The following is an 18,745-nucleotide window of genomic DNA, read 5'->3' on the forward strand; positions in this document are numbered from 1 at the left end:
TAAAACTGATATAAAAATATTATATTATAAAACGGAGGGCGGGGGCCAGGTAAATGAGCTTGGAGGGCCGCATCCGGCCCCCGGGCCTTAGTTTGGGGACCCCTGCTCTATTTCCTATGCTTGGTGTTGAAACAGCAGTAGCACTGTTCTCTTCACACTCGTGGTTTCTCTTTTCCCCACCATTTCCATCCCACAGGTGTCCCTGCAGCCCCAAATCGGCCTATTGCTCAGGAAAGGAGCTGCACTTCCGTCATTCTTCGTTGGCTGCCTCCATCCAGTACAGGGAACTGCACTATTTCAGGTTACACAGTGGAGTACAGAGAAGAAGGTAAGAAAGCACTTACCTGTTGAACCATTCAGGGCTCTAATACGTTGTGATACATTTTCTTCAGGTCTGTTGAGATGAAATTACAAATTCTTATACTTTGAATTGCAGGTCTCACCTAAGGAGTAGTAGAAATAATCTGCCTTGCAGATTACAAGAGTAGCTGGAATCCTTTTAGTGAAATTCATAAACACATTTCAGTTTTGATCATCTCACCTCTCCTTACTGTCTCCATAAAACAGGGTCACAGGTCTGGCAGCAGTCGGTTGCCTCCACTTTGGACACCTACCTCGTCATTGAAGACCTCACACCTGGCTGTTCCTATCAGTTTCGAGTCAGTGCCAGCAACCCCTGGGGAATTAGCTTACCCAGTGAGGCTTCTGAGTTTGCAAAACTTCCAGAATATGGTGAGTCACTTTATCAGATACAGGAAACATAAACATTTTCATAAAGTGAAAAAAGCCCAACGTAACACATCAGAATTGATGGGATTGCATTTGTGCTGAGAAAGAGAAGCTGGGTTCAGCAAATGAGGATGGGAATGTAAGCCTACAACACTAGCGACAGTGGGGCTGGCTCTGCACCTCCCTGCACTTCAACCTCATCGTGCTATAACCTGCAATGTTCCTTGGAGGGAGGGCGATTGGTGGCTGCTCAGCACTGAGAGTTGAAGCTGTTTGTGGAGGCTGTATATGTGAGTGGATACCCGTGCCACATACACACATACAGTTTTCACTTTTGTTATGTGTATAGATAGAAGATAGAATATTACAATTCTGTTACTTACCCTTTCTGGTTTCACAAAGATGCTGCAGCTGATGGAGCCACCATTACCTGGAAAGAGAACTTTGATTTTGCCTATACAGAACTGAATGAGATTGGAAGGTAATACTACAATTAACTAGCTCACAATGGACGTTCTCTTTTAGAAAACCGTTTTTGAAAAATACTTGATTTCAGTATGTTAAGATCACATCTTGAGATTTTTTAAATTAATTAATTAATTAGGGTCAAATGAGTATAACATAACCACTTTTTCGTATGAGGAAGTTTAGAAGGTAACATAGGCGGCTTATACGGGGTGTGTGTGTGTGTGTGTGTGTGTGTGTGTGTGTGTGTATAAACAATTTAACAAAAAAAGATTTTAAAAATGCATATGTAATTGCCCTTGTCCCCTACTTGTATCCATCATTTTTCCATTAACACACCCCCCCCCCCCCGGTCACATGTATATACGTGTACACAGATCCCACTGTATAATCTCCTTTGGGCCCATCAGGTTAGTGGGTTCATATAGCAGATGTGAAGGGTAGGTCTCTAAAGTAGAAAATCACATATAAAGAATATTAGTAGGGAATATTATTCTGACAATTGTTAGCTTTCAATGTGAACTGAGCTGCTGAACTTGCTGACTGAAAGGTCGGTAGTTGGAATCTGGGGAGCAGAGTGAGCTCCCCCTGTTAGCCCCAACCTAGCAGTTCAAAAATATGCAAATGTGAGTAATTAATAAGTACCACTCTGCTGGGAAGGTAACGGTGCTCCATGCAGTCAGGCTGGCCACATGACCTTGGAAGTGTCTACGGACAACACCAGTTCTTCGGCTTAGAAATGGTGATGAGCACCAACCTCCAGAGTCAGACATGACTAGACTTAATGTCAGGGGAAAACCTTTACCTTTACTACATCAGGGACACCATTATACTAGATCATGATTTATAATGGGACATGAGTATCCATGGATTTTGATATTTACAGGAGTCCTGGAACCAAACCCAGCAGATATCATGGTAACTGCATCCAAATTATAAAGAGGAAAGTTATGGACAGGTTATTTACTTCAATTCCTTCAACAGTATTAATGACCCGATTCAAAAAGGCTCTCAGGAAATGGTTTTGTTGTTGACTTATTGATGAACAAATTTCCTTGTCATTTCCCCCTTCCAGGGGCCGATTTGCTGTTGTCAAGAAATGTGTCCACAAAGCCACTAGGAAGGATGTTGCGGTGAAGTTCATCAATAAAAAAATGAAGAAGAAGGAACAGGCAGCCCACGAGGCAGCCATGCTGCAACATTTACAACATCCTCAGTATATCACTATTCATGACACTTATGAATCACCTTCTTCCTATATCTTAGTTTTAGAACTGTAAGTCTGAAATGGAGGCCCAGCTTCTCAATCATCATTATGAGGGTTAATTTATCTTTTCTGTCATACATGTAGTGAGCTTCATAAATGCTTGCCATTTTACTACTGCAACAGCCAACAAAACTCTGCTCTCTTACTGGAGGCTGCAAGTGTATATGGCATGTTGGGTGGCATTATAAATCAATAGAAATGAGCTTGCATCAGAATTACAATTTGAAATTAGTATTGCATTGTTGATAAAAATGTAATTCTATGCATAAGCTTTTAATAGACTGTGCTATATAATAAAATGTTTTATTATTCCTTTTAAAAATCCTTTATATTTTCTAAAATATTTACCACATTAAAGTTTGCTGGTGGGGGGATCTCTCATCCATATTTTATCATAGTCTTGAAACTTTTTTGACTGAAGAGTTTTAAATATTAAACTTGTAATTAATGTTTCAGCCAACAGCAATTCTTTGTAATTGTGTTAGATTTCATAGTGGGTTATTGTTGAATTTTAGAATGGATGATGGCCGTCTTCTGGACTACCTTATGAATCATGATGAACTGATGGAAGACAAAGTAGCCTTTTACATAAGAGACACAATGGAAGCCTTACAGTACCTTCACAATTGCAGAGTTGCTCATTTGGATATAAAGGTAGGAATGAGAAATAATGTGTACAATATTATATATGTTGTATATGTAGACAGTCCTTTCATACCAGTATTTAAATCATTATTTTATTTTTCCCCTATGGAAATAATCAGTCTTATGAATAAAACATTACTCAATTATGGCATTTATTAATGGCAAATGGATATGGTAGGAAACCTGTTTTGAACATCGACTGCATGATGATAATTTTTCCTCTGACCTATAGTTTTATTAATTTATTGTGAATAGCAAGTGCAGCATAATTCACAAAGATCTGTAAACAACTACAATTTTATTTTTATCTATCCATTCATTGTCCATCATGGCTTTTCTTAGAGATGTCAGGTGTTCATTGTTTTCTTACCTGAAAAGTAATCATGAACCAGTGTTGGCTTAAAATTATTTTTTTATTGCAAAAATAACAGACAGTGGAGTTGTTTTATGTTATTCTCAACAGCCAGAAAATCTGCTCATTGACTTGCGGATCCCAGTGCCTCGAGTTAAGTTAATAGACCTCGAAGATGCTGTCCAAATCACAGGGCACTACCACATTCACCATCTCCTTGGAAACCCCGAGTTTGCTGCTCCCGAGGTTCTCCAAGGTGCTCCAGTTTCACTCGGCACGGACATCTGGAGTCTGGGCGTGCTCACCTATGTCATGCTGAGTGGGGTCTCTCCCTTTCTGGATGAAAGCAGGGAGGAGACGTGCATCAACGTATGCCGGGTGGATTTCAGCTTCCCCAATGAGTATTTCTGCGACGTGAGCCATGCTGCCAGAGATTTCATCACTGTCATCCTTCAGGAAGACTTCAGGAGGAGGCCAACAGCTGCCACTTGCTTGCAGCATCCTTGGTTGCAGTTTCACAATGGCAGCTATTCCAAAATCCCTCTGGATACCTCACGCCTGGCCAGTTTCATTGAACGCCGCAAACACCAGTTTGATGTGCGCCCGATTCCCAATGTTAAGAGCTTCATAATGAGCAGGATGAACTCAGGAACATAATGCAATAGAAGAACTCTGACTTGGCACTGAGGAGCTATAGGGCGTGAAGAGAGAGAAAGCAGACTCTCTCTCTCTCTTTTACTGTATGTATAAAGTATTATATTTGATGTGATGTCTGAAAGAGTATATGAACTGTTCCAGCGGCTTCATGATCTAGCTAGGTAGAATTAGATGCTTTCAGATGTTGCTCATGCAACTTGGTGGGTGGCTTTCTTGTGTAATGATGTGGCTATTTTACATTCCGATGAATGTTTAAAAGGATGTCAGTGGAGAATGGGAACCAAAATACAGTTGCCTTAGTTTTGAAAGGCAGCTTTCTAAAAGACCCAGACAGTCTTACCAATTCCATTACTATTGAAATTATGTATTAGAAAGATGTTAGAAAACAAGTCTGACTCTCTGCAGTCAGAATTTTGTGAAAAACAAACTTTACCAACAGATTTCAGATCTTATACAAATTGTTCAAACTATTCTTCAGATCTATCCTTCATGATAAACTTCACTCATCTTAAATAAGAATTGTGTCATGATAACTGTTTTATGGCACCCAGCCTTCATGATGCAAGCTTTGCCAATGGTACAACGGATAAATTTTGTTGATAGAGACCATAGTAGACCTTTGCCAATACACCCTTTCTGGATTTTACAGCATTCTCTTGTTAAAAAAATATTATGAAATGCTACTGCAAAGGTGATAAATTCAATGAAACATCATATATAGACAAAGCACAATGAGAAAATTTTTAAAATAATTTTTATAACTCTTGTACAGAAAACCTTTTGCAAAAACTGTGCATTGAGAAAAGGCTATGTTAAAATAATTGCTGGTATCTGTAAAGTAGATGTGAAAGACTTTTTCTAATGCAGGATGTTTCTTGAATTCTCATATAGTCTATAACAAGAGAAGGAACTCATTCCTTTTCTGGTTTTAAAAGTTGTGAAATCAATCCAAAATTGGCCAAAGTATGGTAAGTATAGTGGATCCATTTTTATGTTTGTGGCTGCATAACTGGTATCTTACTATACGTGTACATAATGTCCATCTTTTTAGCCTCATCATCCCAGCATCTATCCTGGCATTTTCATTCAGTCCCCTGTTTGATATGACATTACAGAAAATAATGGATACTATTAGAAGTCATCACAGTTGCACTGTTTCTAAACTAAATGGTTTTGGAAATTATAGTAATCTTGTGTTATTGTTGTAGAAACTACCCCAATTTTTAAGGGGATTTGGCATCAAGATATATTAATTCTTTAGAAGTTAAATTAGCCAACACTTTATGTCTGCCTTTTTTTCTTTCCTCTTGGGCAACAGATGCCCTATAAACGATACGGTGTGATAGAGCAAGTCACAAGCAATGGCAGTGTGGAGAAAGTTTTCCTACCATGACTGGTATGTTGGGATTGTTCCTGTGGGGTGCAAGATTTTTATGTGGCTGTACTAAACCAAGAAATTCAGTTAAAGCAACAACGTTGGACTGAAATCAGATGACCATTGCTCTAGTGGTACATGACCAAATATCATCACATTACAGGCCACTGGTCTGCATTACTCTGCCATATTATAAAGAAAATCTTACACTTCCGTACCTTCCAAATATGGAAGAGGCAGGGGAGGGATAAGTGTTTTGCATAAACTTGGCAGAACAATAAACTATTACTGGTTTGCCAGTTGGTTATATGTGACACTTTGGTAAAATACTGCTTGGTAATTAATAGTCTGCATCCAAGCCAGTGGTGTTGAGACAAGGGCTCTTATCCTGATGCTGAAATGCAGGGCAGAGTTTGGAGATTAGGACTTCCAGAGCATTCCCCCTGACAGCTTGGCCACTAACTGTGATGACTGGAGGGTTCTGTGAGTAACACTAAACATTCAAAGTTAGGAAGATACCGTAGCATTGTTTCTACTATACCACTTGTCTGACAAGCAAGAAGGAAAGTGAAGACAACTTTCAAATCTGATTACATGCTGCTCTTCATCACTTAAATTATAGGGCTATTCTATTTCTCTCTCCTTGCTTGCTTATGCAGGGATACCTTCTTGAGCGTATCTCAGCACCTACAACCTGTCCTACTTTTGGGGGGGGGGGGGTGCGCTCTGTGACACAGAACGATAAATGAGGAAGCCAAGGTGCACGGGAAATGTATCTTATAAAGTTTAAAGAACCATAGTAAACTGAACAAATTAAGATTTTATGGCTAATAAATGAAGCCAAATGAACAAAATATAAATGATTCAGTTCATTTGCCATAGCCTATTGTTCAAGCTTCTGTATTTGATATCCTGATTTGTAGGCAAGACTAAATCAGCTTTTCAGTTTGGATTTCATGAAAATATGTGCTTTAAGAAACCAGGGAATCTTCATGGGAAAAGGTGATGACTCATCGACAATTAGATTGTTCTTGATTTCTTAGACTAGGATTGTTACACCAAACTCAGTCTTTTCAGGGGCAGTGTTCTCTATTTTTTGTGGCAAAGCTAACATTTTATGGTATTTCTTGGAGGCTTCCTCTTTATTTTCTGACTGGCTGCCTCTCTCCTAAGGCTAATGACATTTTAAATTAGGGTATATCTGTCATGATTGAGTATGCATTTCTGCTTTCAAAGGGCTTTAAAAAAATAAAATCATTTTTACAACTTGATTTATATAGTAAATTAGCCTTTTACAACTATGGGAGCAGCAAGTGTATTAAATGCATTGCTTTTCTCTCCAAGACAACAAATAATAATGCAATGAGGGAGAGAGATAGGAAAGAGCATTGATTTGAGATTCAATGAATAGCAAATATGGATTTAAAAAGTATCGTGCCTTTCCACAAGGAAAAGAAAATGAAGTTCTTTGCCCAATCATTTTTATCCCTTGCTTTTCATAGAAAAATTAGCAGTCATTTGCAGACATTGCTTTATAACCAAGTACTGCTATATACAGAATTGCTCTCAGAAGAATCTCAATGCCATTTCATTTATAACTTTATTTTCTTACCATTTAGTTGTAGAGAATGGGCTGATTTATCACCCGTTCTGATCTTTTATCACCCAACAGACAATGGTGCTTTCCTAAGAGTATCTCCTTCCCCTTTCCCCAGATAGACTGGTTATACAACTGCCATCAAACATCAAATAGCTGTTCAGGAATTGTTATTCTTGTGACTGTTGTATTTCACAGGCTCACACTCTAAAATAATCTTTGGTTCTACTTGAGCCATATCTTACCTTCATTCCCTGCTTTTCAATACGCTTTCCGTTCGTTCTGCTTTCCCTGACATGTCACTCTGCAGTGTTGATCTTGCACTGCAAATAAAATCTGACATGCAAAGGGAACAGCAGGCAATTATATCGTAGGTTGCAGTGCTACGCATGGGAGTAAGTCCCACTGGGCTTGAAGTATCTTAGGTAGAACTGCACCATTTGCCATCCCTGTCCAAGTGAAACTCATCAAACTTATGCTTTCTTCTGCATTGACATATTGAGGATTAAAATCTTTTCAGCTATCATTGTGGATAGTGGTGATGGGGACTGCATTGTTAGGATGGAGAATCTGGGCTCTCCTTTCCTGGAGACATTGAAACAGGAGCCATCTGTCAGGATCCCAGGCCTCCACATTCCCTTCCAACCCTAAAATTCAAAGAGCTTATACTTTTCCAAGGTGCAAACTAATTCCACAGCCTTAATATTTTCAGTCTTTTGCTAGTCTGCCTTAAGTGTTATTTTATTATTTTACTGATTTTGTTTTGTACGTACATGTGTTTTCTACAGACATTTTGTAAATATTTTACTTATGATTCATTTGTGATGTTGTAAAGTGATTATCGGCTCTCACATGTTATTTTTCAGCAATATATGTTATGTACAGATGATAAAATTTACATTTTAGGTGACTGCCTTCTGTACAAATACAATATACAAAAGAATGAGCAATTGATGTTTATTGTTTTAAAGATACAAAAGCAATTTTTCCTGATAAAACCAAGCCAAATACAACAGATTGAGAACAGGAGTGTGGAACCAATGTGGTACAATTAAGATGTCAGGCAGGGAAATGAAGGAATTCTTGCTGAGCCATGAAACCAAAGGTGCATCTACTACAATAGTAGTTCCCAACCTTTGGGCCTCCAGGTGTTTTGGACTTCAACTCCGACAGTTCCTAATAGCAGGTAAACTGGCTGGGATTTCTGGAAGTTGTAGGCTAAAACACCTCAGGGCCCACAGGTTGAGAACCACTGCTTTAGGGCTAAATAATATCAAGTAGATCACAATAACAACAGTGTTAACTGTTGTTTTTTCTTCGATCAGTCGCTTTTGACTCTTCATGACCTCATGGACCAGCCCACGCCAGAGCTCCCTGTTGGCCATGGTCACCCACAGCTCCTTCAAGATCAAGCCAGTCACTTCAAGGATACCATCCACCCATCTTGCCCTTGGTCGGCCCCTCTTCCTTTTTCCTTCAATTTTCCCCAGCATCATTGTCTTCTCCAAGCTTTCCTGCCTTCTCATTATGTGGCCAAATTACTTCATCTTTGCCTCTAATATCATTCCCTCCAGTGAGCAGTCGGGCATTATTTCCTGGAGTATAGACTGGTTGGGGCCCCTGGTGGCACAGTGTGTTAAAGTGCTGAGCTGCTGAACTTGCGGACCAAAAGGTCCCAGGTTCAAATCCCGGGAGCAGAATGAGCGCCTGCTGTTAGCCCCAGCTCCTGCCAACCTAGCAGTTCGAAAACATGCAAATGTGAGATCAAAAGGTACCGCTCCGGTGGGAAGGTAACAGCGCTCCATGCAGTCATGCCAGCCACATGACCTTGGAGATGTCTATGGACAACGCCGGCTCTTTGGCTTAGAAATGGAGATGAGCACCAACCCCCAGAGTCAGTCACGACTGTACTTCACGTCAGGGGAAACCTTTACCTTTTATAGACTGGTTGGATCTCATTTCAGTCCAAGGCAATCTCAGAATGTTCCTCCAACACCACAGTTCAGAAGCTTCCTTCAGTCAGCCTTCCTTATGATCCAGTCTCGCATCCATAGGTTACTATGGGGAATATCATTGCTTTCACTATGCGGACCTTCGTTGCCAGTGTGATGTCTCTACTCTTCACTATTTTACTTAAGTTGGTCATTGCTCTCCTCCCAAGCAGTAAACGTCATCTAATGGAGGGAGTGAAAAAAAACGCAAACCAGTGGACACCAGAGAACCAAAGGATGAACATTGCTTATCTTCTGAGAAAAGGAAGAAACAGGTAGTATTTCGGTAAGCTCCCCTATGGCCACAAGCAACTTGGTCTGAGAGTGACAGCTGGGAATCTATGGAAGGCCTTCTTCTGCCTTGCAACCCAGGGGCAAAAAGTGAATATGGTTATGTGAGCTGCAGTTTGAAATGTCCCAGATGTGGCTAGAATCGGGAGACAATTAAGGGCTAAATTGCTACCTTATCCACATAGTCAATGTGTTGCCGAAGGCTGGAATCACTGGGTTGCTGTGAGTTTTCTGGGCTGTCTGTCCATGTCCGGAAGCATTCACCTGACGTTTCACCCACATCTATGGCAGGCATCCTCAGAGGTTGTGAGGTCTGTTGGAAACCAAGCAAGTGGGGTTTATATATCTGTGGAAGGTCCAGGGCGGGAGAAAGAAGTGTGAATATTTGCAAATGGCCAAGAGCCTTCCATAGTTTGCACTCTGGGCGTATCTACACCAGGCAAGGGCAAGTTTGGGCCCTTGCTCCAGGGGTTTTGGACTTCAACTCCCACCATTCCTCACAGCCTCAGGCCCGAAAAGGAAGGGGCCTGAGGCTGTGAGGAATGGTGGGAGTTGAAGTCCAAAACCCCTGGAGCGAGGGCCCAAGCGTGTCCTTGCCTGAACCACACTGCTGAAGTAAACACACACGGGACCTACCTTTGGGAGCCGCATTCCTACAGTGCGCGATCAATTGGCTTACAACGAGCATGCGCAGTCCCCTCCCCTTTTGCTTCCTCCCACTTCCCCTCGCGGCGACAGGAAAGCGCTCTTAGTCGCGCGACTCAGGAGCAAGCGCGGGCACGCGATGGAGGCGTTGGCTTCAGCCTTGCATGCCGCGAAGGCGCTGCGCTTCGGGGAGTTCCTGCTCAAGAGCGGCCTCGTCTCCCCAGTCTACGTCGACCTGCGCGTCACCGCCTCGGAGCCGAGCTTGTTGAACAAGGTGGGGGCGCGCGTCTCGGCCTCAGAGCGGGCGAGGAGGCTTTAAAGAGGGAGTGGCCAATAGCGTCTGCTAAACAGCGAGGAGGCGGGTCTATGAAGCGGCAGTGGCGGCTTCTGATAGGTTTAGAGGAAAGAGATTGATAGAAGGAAGGAGCCCTGAAGGTTAGAACGCTGGGTCCTCGAAAAAAAAATGGGGGCTGTCGCGTCTCGTGTATGTGAGCCAATAGCACCTAAGAAACAGCAAGGGGCGGGCCTTGGAAGTATCTGCGGCTCTGGATAGGTGGAGAGGAGGCGGAGATTGATAGAAGGGTAGGCTCAAGTGTTTGGCGCGCTTTTTTTTGAGGAGGGGGCGGAGTTTAGGGCATTTCACACGTCTATCATCTCCAGAGCCTATCAAATGAATCGGGCGGGGCTGTTGATAGGTTCGAGAAGAGAATGGCTTCTCAGCGCCAAGTGGCACTGTATAGTCGTTTGGATTCCATCCCCCAGAATTTTAGCAAGGTGGTTGGGGCTGCTGAGAGTTGAGGTACAAAACGCCCGAAGGGCCAAATATCGAAGGCTTTCATGGTTGGAAACACTGGGTTGCTGGGAGTTTTCCGGTCAGTATGGCCATGTTCCAGAAGCATTCTCTCCTGACGTTTCGCCCACATCTGTGGCAGGCATCCGCAGAGGTTGTGAGGTATATTGGAAACTAGGCAAGTGAGGTTTATATATCTGTAGAAGGTCCAGGGTGGGAGAAAGAACTTGTCTGTTTGAGGCAAGTGTGGATGTTGCAATTGATTACCTTGACTAGTATTAAATCGCCTTATAGTTTCAAAGTCTGGCTTCTTCCTGCCTGGGGGAATCCTTTGTTAGGAGGATAGAACTCTAAAATCAGGACAGTAAATGAGCAATATTCAGAAAAACGGGGGAATTTTAGACATGAAACAGTCAGGGCCAGCTAACACCTCCCAACGAAGGATTCCCCCAGGCAGGAAGCAACCAGGCTTTGAAGCTGTTAATCAGTGTGGTCAATTGCAACATTCTCACTTGCTTCAAGCAGACAAGACATATCTGTGATTCTAAGACGCAACCCCCTTGGAAAAGTTTATATGAGGGGGGGGAAAGTGCATCTCAGAATTGAAGAAATACAGTCAATGTAAACAGCAGGCCAGGAAAAAGAATTTAAGACAGTACCATTGTAGATAATATTGGAAATGTCATGGACTTAAATGTCAAGAGGCAAATAAAACATACAGAAGGGAGATTACAAGATACAGTAGAGTCTCACTTTTCCAAACCTCTGGATTATCCAAGCCATTTTTGTAATCAATGTATTCAATATATCATGATATTTTGGTGCTAAATTTGTAAATACAGTAATTACAACATAACATTACTGCGTATTGAACTGCTTTTTCTGTCAAATTTGTTTTATAACATGTTTTGGTGCTTAATTTGTAAAATCATAACCGAATTTGATGTTTAATAGGCTTTCCCTTAATCCCTCCTTATTATCCAAGATATTCGCTTATCCAAGGTTCTGCCGGCCTGTTTAGCTTGGATAAGTGAGACTCTACTGTACCAGTATTTCAATCCAGACCTATTACCGGTTAGATCAGGATGATGGAAATCTTGATCCAATCCTGGTTTGAGCAATCTGCCATGACAAGGGAGCATCTCTGTGAATTATATATCAAAGGTCAACCAATAGGGCTTGTGTTTTATATGTCGCTTAATGCAGCCATACAATAGTTGTGTGAAGTAATACTGTGAGATCTGGTGAGAGGAAGGAAGGCAGACATTTCCTGCAGGGTGCGTTTGGCAGGGACGAGAAACAGGGCCTTCTCAGTGATTGCCCTCCGGCTATAGAACTCCCTCCTTGGGGAGATTAGACCAGCCCCCTCCCTCCTGTCCTTCAGAAAGATGGTAAAGACGTGACTGTGGGACTAAGTCACGTCTTTAAGAAACTGCTGAGACTCCCACCTGGCACTCCAGCAGCCTTGGTCAGCCTTTGAGGCAGTTCAATAAGGCAATAATAGGAAACCTACTCTGCTGACCGGAGCCAGCATGATGTCCTGAGTTGGTTTAAACAACAGATTTTAAAGTAGATATAACTGATTTTAATGTTTGTGTATATTTATAATTATTTTATGTCCCGGCATGGAGTGTTTGCCTATATATGTTGTGCTCCGCCCTGAGTCCCCTTCAGGGTGAGAAGGGCAGAATATAAATGTTTTAAATAAGAAATAAGAAACTCCGTTAGCAAGTCAAGGTGAAAAATGAAAAGCCTCTTGATTTCTTTCAGGTAGCAGACCTCCTTTTTCAAACTGCAGAGGATGCGAAACTCCAGTATGATTCTGTGTGTGGCGTCCCTTACACGGCTTTGCCATTGGCTACAATCATCTGCTCGACCAAACAGATCCCAATGCTTATACGGCGAAAGGAAGCTAAAGATCATGGTAAAAATAATACAAATGTTGCTAATAGTAAATATTACTCTATAAACTATTAATGATCAAGCTTGGAAAGGTGTTTGTAATAATAAGTCCAGTTTTCCAATTAATATATTAAGACATAGAATAATAATCCCTTCGGGGAGAGGGAATGGGACATAAATAAAACGTATTATTAATATTAATTGCTCTTAGTGGATTTGGAAAACATGTCTTCTGATATAAGCAATGCATGCATAATCTAAGAACATAAATGCATTTCAGCCTGAGTTTACTTGTTAACGAATGGTGTATGCATCATTTGTTTTATAGTAATGACAATTTCTTGTTTGGAACTTTGAATGAAAAATGTTCATTTTATTGCTTTTAAAGGCACAAAGCGTCTTGTCGAGGGCACGATAAACCCTGGAGAAACTTGTCTGATTATTGAAGATGTAGTTACGAGTGGTTCAAGTGTCTTGGAGACAGCGGAGGTCCTTCGGAAAGAAGGGCTGCAAGTGACGGATGCTATAGTGCTCTTGGATAGAGAGCAAGGAGGGAAAGCTGTGTTGAAAAAGCATGGGATTCGGCTGCACTCTGTATATGCCTTGTCTCAAATTCTCAAGATCCTAGAGCAGCAGCAGAAAGTCTCTCCTGAGATGGTGGCTAGGGTTGAAAAATTCATTCGGGAGAATATTGTTGAACCGTCTGAGCAAAAGGGTTTGGCTCCTACCAAAAGGATATGCAAAGAAATGAGTTTTGCTGCTCGGGCAGAGCTACCAGGCATTCATCCCTTGGCTGCCCAACTTCTCAGAATCATGGAGAAAAAGCAGTCTAACTTATGCCTTTCTGCTGATGTGACCACGTCCAAAGAATTGCTCCAGCTGGCTGATATTCTGGGCCCCTCCATCTGTATCTTGAAAACACATATTGACATTCTGGGTGATTTTTCCCAAGAGGTAGTAAAAGAGTTGCGAAAATTTGCAGACCAGCATGAATTCTTGATATTTGAAGACCGCAAGTTTGCAGACATTGGAAATACGGTGAAACATCAGTATGAAGGTGAATTTGACTTCCCAGTTACCAAACCCTAACCTGCCTAAAACTTGATCCGTTTTCCATTCAAGTGTTTATCAAATCTCTGATTGTCAATATAGACGTGTATGTGACTTGTTCAAGGCCTGAATCCAGCTAATGAATCAATGTGACTTCTGTAAGTGTTCAGTTACCAGGTTCTCATTGGATTAAAGGCCTGTTCTAATTTGCATTAATGATTGGATTTGGGCCAAGACTTCAGTGTTTATCTTGAGCAGAATTTTTGCACGTGTTGTGATGAGCACATCTTGTTTTTATGTTAATATTAATTATACTAATGAAGCACAAGTCTTGATATTCCATTTGTTAGAGACAAGGAAGATCAACCTATTTGTGCTTCTCAACCAATATACAAATTGAAAGAAACTTATCTTCAAATGTTATGATGTAGTTCAAAATGTTCATAGAACAATGTTTAAGTTAGAGGAAAATAATATACAAAATGCGTAACATCTTGCAGCTGTATATTTTAAACATATATTATACATGACATGCACATGTGCTTCTTTATCCAGAGTTTAAAAGAACTGATAAGGCTGCTTATTTATTATGCTCTTGTTAAGTGTGAGAAATATTTAATTCAAGGCAATGTTTTTACCATACAAATCAAGTCATGGAAAGGGGTTTGAGGCTAATACTGTAGAGGAAAAACTCTTCAGTTGGTAACTTTCCCATTCTGTCTTCCAGGTGGCATTTTCAAAATAGCATCCTGGTCAGATATAGTTAATGCCCACGCAGTTCCTGGCCCTGGAGTTGTGAAGGGATTGAAAGAAGTAGGGAACCCTTTACAACGGGGGTGTCTCTTGATTGGAGAGATGAGCTCAGAGGGGTCCTTGGCAACTGGTGACTATACTAAAGCTGTGGTAAGTGACCGCAGTAATGTACATGAAGCTGGAAAATATTTGGAGCATCTCACCTTCCTCATGGTGATAAGGAAAGGAACAGCTGTTCCATACTTCTTTTCTCTTTAAAGGATATTTACCTTTTTGGTGAACTGATTGATGGTCTTACTGACTGTTGTAAGGGAACCTAGAGTGGAGGTACAGCAGTAGTAAGAGGACAGCTGCGTTTGAGAGGAAGCAGTTTATTTTTTTCAGGCTGACTTATAAAATCATAAAATTGGAGGAGGCCACAATGGCCATCTAAGCCAACCTCCTGTCATACAAAAATGTATAACAAAAACACTCCTGAGAAATGGCCTTCCAACATCAATTTAAACACTTCTAAAGCAGAAATCCACTACCCCGACGCAATCTATTTCACTGTTGAACAATCCCTATAGTAAAGAAGTTTTTTTAAAAAAAATGCTTAGTTGGAATCTCTTTTTTATAATTTGAACCTATCCATTCATATTCTGATCTCTGGAGAAGCAAAAAACAAAACAGTATTTTCTATGTGGCATCCCTTCAGGTATTTAAGATGACTGTCGTGTCTTGAAGAAGTGCACACAACTGGGAAGGAAGCTGGGTAGTGCAAATAGGGTAACTGAAGGATCTGAGGTAAAGGAAGCAAGGAATTGGTGTGCTTATGCATGACATATCCATTAATTTATAGGAGAGCTACTGGTCCATGTATGGAAGCATGTGAATGTGGTTAAGGCAGTCTCTGATTATATAATAAGATCACTCTAGTGTTTTTCTTCTGACAGTGAATATAAAGCATTGTTGTTCTGGAAAATCTAACTCTTACATATGTGTTAATTCTCATGTAGGTTAAAATGGCTGAAGAGCATGCCGATTTTGTCCTGGGATTTATTTCTGGCTCCAGGATAGCTGAAAAACCAGAATTTCTTCACTTGACTCCAGGTGTTCAGATGCAGACGGGAAGTGAGTATCTTCAGGAAGTGACCTGTTCAGAACTCAAATAGAATGTTTTGTTTGATAGCACATTGCATTTCAGTACAATCCAGAATAAATGATATTGAGAGCTCAACTGAGAAGTATTTCTCAGTTTTTCCATAATGCGTGAACTGTGTAATGTGCTGTCATATCAAACAAAATCTTCTGTTTGATATTTGTCTCTGGATAAAGCAATAACTTATGAGGTACAGGATGATTGTTCAATCGTGCCGCCATGTCAGCTGTTAACTTATGGTGATACCATACATTTTATAGTGTTTTCCTGGCAAGAAATTCTCAGAGGAGGTTTTGCCAGTTCCTTCCTCTGAAGTATAATCTGCCACTCCTGGCATTCGTTGGCGTTCTCCCATCCAAGTCCTAACCAGGACTGACCCTATTTAGCTGCCAAGATCAGACAGGATCTAGTGCCTTTCGGGTACTTGAGTCTGTGGGACTGAGTAGAAAAGAGATAAAACACTTGAATAATACAGTGTCAGAAACAGCCAAATAAAGGCAGTTCTGGAAATATTTTCCCTATAGGTTGGTATGGTAGCACTCATTCCAGCATTGTTCTACTGAGCACTGAAAATAAACATTTGGATACATTCTGCAGTGAAGTTGGCACTTTTAACAATGCACAAGTGTGGGAATAACAGCTGTTAGGCATTTCTTTCTGATAGTCTCTGCTTGTTTTTGAAGAAAAATGAAATATGAAATACATGTTGGTCATGCATACGTCTGCTTGTGAAAGTCAGGCTTTCTTTTTCACCCTGAGTGTTCATAACCCTATCTGTTATGCAATAAATATAATATGCACATTAAATACTATAATGGTGCAGCAGAGAGATTTTTAGATGGTGCGCCCCTAGGAGTGCTATCTGTTGCCAGCAGTAGAAGGTCTTTTGATGTTCTTTAACCCATAAATGCCCTGCTCAGTTTCATCTAGCTCAGGAGGGCAAATCATATGCCCTTTCAAACAAGATTGTACTACAAAGTATAGCTTTCCTCCTCCTTGGCTTTATGGGATATGACTGCTGTCCAACATTTAAAATCCCAAATGATTCCCACTCCTGATCTAGTCTGACATTCCTCTCCCCACCAAGAGGACTTTGATGACTCTGAGACTTTTTAGAGCAGGGATGAGCAAATTGTATCCTGTGATCTTCACGTATCATGCAGGGCCTCCCAGGGGGTCAAAAATTGCTCTCTGGGGGGCCTTTCCAACATGTTCAGGGGTCCTAGACATCAAACATCATTTTCCAAAAATTTTGCAGAATTTTTGAAAACAAGTTTTTTGAAACTCTGGGCCAATTTACACTCAAGAATGTGTGAAATGCAAAATGAACAGGAATTGATTTCTGGTCACTGACTTTGTATTCTGATGTTTTAAGGCGATTCCTAACACAAATTGCCCAACAAGGCTCCCAAAACATGGTGAACATGTCCCCACTGTCCACTAGAGGGCATTTGTTCACAAATATCTGGAGTTTTTTTGGTAGGCTCAGTGTAGCCCCCCAAGAAATGGGTGTGGTGGTAATGCAGTCTAACCAGGCCTGCGCACATTGGGACACTCTTACCGCTATCCTGTTATTTATTTCACAATTCACTTATAGGGTTCCTTGGCACCTCTGCCATGTAGCTATGTATAGGGTTATTCATAGTAGATGACAGTAGAGAATTCTGACTATTATTCTAAATGCAACCACACCATGCATTTGTGGAAGATTGGTTACTCCGTTTTCAATCCCTTAATAGATCCTGGTACCTTTTCCACTGTTGCCACCCCCTGACTTAATTTCCATCCAGCTATCCACCACAACCCTAAAAGTACTACTTGTTCAGGGCAGCTCTTAAAATATGGGAAGTTAACTAAGTGGAATTTTTTCTTTCTTTCATATTTGTTAGTTCATACTTATCTACAATGAACTTCATTTGTCAGATGTTTACTCAGCACTGATACATTCTTTTGAAATGTGTATGCATGTGTCCTTAGCACTTCGGTGATAAGAGACCATTGTTTACAGCATTTTCATACCGCCAAAAGGAAACTGCTGACAGTCAACAATGTTGTATTTTACCTTGCAGGTGATAACCTTGGGCAAAAGTATCTGAGTCCTCAAGAATTGATTGGTAAAAGACATTCAGATATCATCATTGTAGGGCGTGGCATCTTGTCAGCATGCAATCAAGCAGAGGAAGCCGAGGCATATAGGAAGCTGGCATGGGAAAGCTATTTGCAGAGAATTGGTGTTGGTGCACAAATGTAAGCCAAGTGCTGCATTCCCTTAAGTAAGGCTATTCTAGAACCTCGCACGATTACAACTGTAATTCTTCATTGTTTACTTTGTGAATGTATGTGTTAAAATTTGCTAATATGCAAAATGCAGTGGTGACACTTAGTGGCAATGGATTCAAACAACTACTTTTCTTGTTTTGCTGATCCTACATTTCTAAAGGTAATGAAAAAACTCCAAAGGGATTTTTTCTTCTCTTTGCTCTGCTGACTTCAGACATTAAGGGTGTGACAGTAAGTGATGTGTTCTCACATGGTGTGAGTATTCTTGTCTGGGTTGGATGTAAGGACTGAATGTAGCACAGCTGAGTCCTCTGCTAAATTTCTCTGTTCAGACTCAAGATGCTTCAGATAGTATCAGAAATGTGTTTGTGTAGGAACTGTGTGCCTTTGATAGGGAAACAGTGCATTTGGCCACAGTTTAATGGATGCCTTTATGTATGTAGAGACAAAACATTCCATTTTGCTATGTAGCCCTCTATCTCATGCCTCACTTGGGAAACCCTTATACTTTGATTGCAATTGTCTCAAAGTAAAACATGCTGTGCTTTTTTTACACAATAAAATTTGGGAAAATCAACTATTATATGTGAAAACGGGAAGAACTTTGTTGTATTTAAAGCTACTTCTCCATTCTTCTCCAGTCATTCAGAAAGACATTGTGTTGTATCCCCAGAAACTGGAGGCAGGACCTGGGCCAGTTTTAGTCCCCCTCAAATGTGCAGACGATCTCTCTTGGGCAGAAAAGAACTTAGCAAAATGTCCAGCCCTCCACAGTCAAGGCAAATACTTATCTGCCACTGGTGCTTTGTTATTCC

General features: G+C 40.9%; 2 protein-coding genes and 1 long non-coding RNA gene across 14 annotated transcripts in view; 2 read left to right on the forward strand and 1 right to left on the reverse strand.

Annotated features, from left to right (window-relative positions):
- kalrn (kalirin RhoGEF kinase) overlaps window positions 1-8,033 on the forward strand; it is a 627,264-nt gene extending 619,231 nt beyond the window's left edge. For all 10 annotated transcript variants that reach the window (XM_008109458.3, XM_062971761.1, XM_062971850.1 and 7 more), the window contains 6 exons: window positions 197-328; window positions 568-732; window positions 1,132-1,210; window positions 2,270-2,470; window positions 2,977-3,115; window positions 3,570-8,033. In XM_008109458.3, coding sequence (XP_008107665.1) covers window positions 197-328; window positions 568-732; window positions 1,132-1,210; window positions 2,270-2,470; window positions 2,977-3,115; window positions 3,570-4,115 — 1,262 coding nt within the window. In that variant the 3' untranslated portion in view covers window positions 4,116-8,033. The remainder of the gene's footprint in view (window positions 1-196; window positions 329-567; window positions 733-1,131; window positions 1,211-2,269; window positions 2,471-2,976; window positions 3,116-3,569) is intronic.
- Window positions 8,031-10,118, reverse strand: LOC134296797 (uncharacterized). 2 transcript variants are annotated; one of them, XR_010003671.1, is made up of 2 exons: window positions 10,006-10,118; window positions 8,031-9,682 (listed from the first exon to the last, which is right to left on the reverse strand). It is a non-coding gene; the product is annotated as an uncharacterized LOC134296797 (long non-coding RNA). The 2 variants fall into 2 exon arrangements; XR_010003672.1 differs by having other exon boundaries at window positions 8,031-9,715; window positions 10,006-10,044.
- A 35-nt stretch (window positions 10,119-10,153) lies between these two features.
- On the forward strand, window positions 10,154-18,507 carry umps (uridine monophosphate synthetase). Of its 2 annotated transcripts, none has more exons than XM_003230236.4 (6): window positions 10,154-10,288; window positions 12,575-12,728; window positions 13,095-13,763; window positions 14,484-14,659; window positions 15,508-15,622; window positions 17,720-18,507. In XM_003230236.4, exons 1-6 carry the CDS (start codon window positions 10,154-10,156, stop codon window positions 17,899-17,901), a joined length of 1,431 nt encoding a protein of 476 aa, XP_003230284.1. In that variant the 3' UTR covers window positions 17,902-18,507. The 2 variants fall into 2 exon arrangements, with proteins under 2 accessions (XP_003230284.1, XP_008122844.1); XM_008124637.3 differs by lacking the exon at window positions 10,154-10,288 and adding an exon at window positions 10,499-10,813.
- Window positions 18,508-18,745: the final 238 nt, after the last annotated feature.

Source organism: Anolis carolinensis, chromosome 1 (genome assembly GCF_035594765.1).
Source record: "Anolis carolinensis isolate JA03-04 chromosome 1, rAnoCar3.1.pri, whole genome shotgun sequence".
NCBI lineage: Eukaryota > Metazoa > Chordata > Lepidosauria > Squamata > Dactyloidae > Anolis > Anolis carolinensis.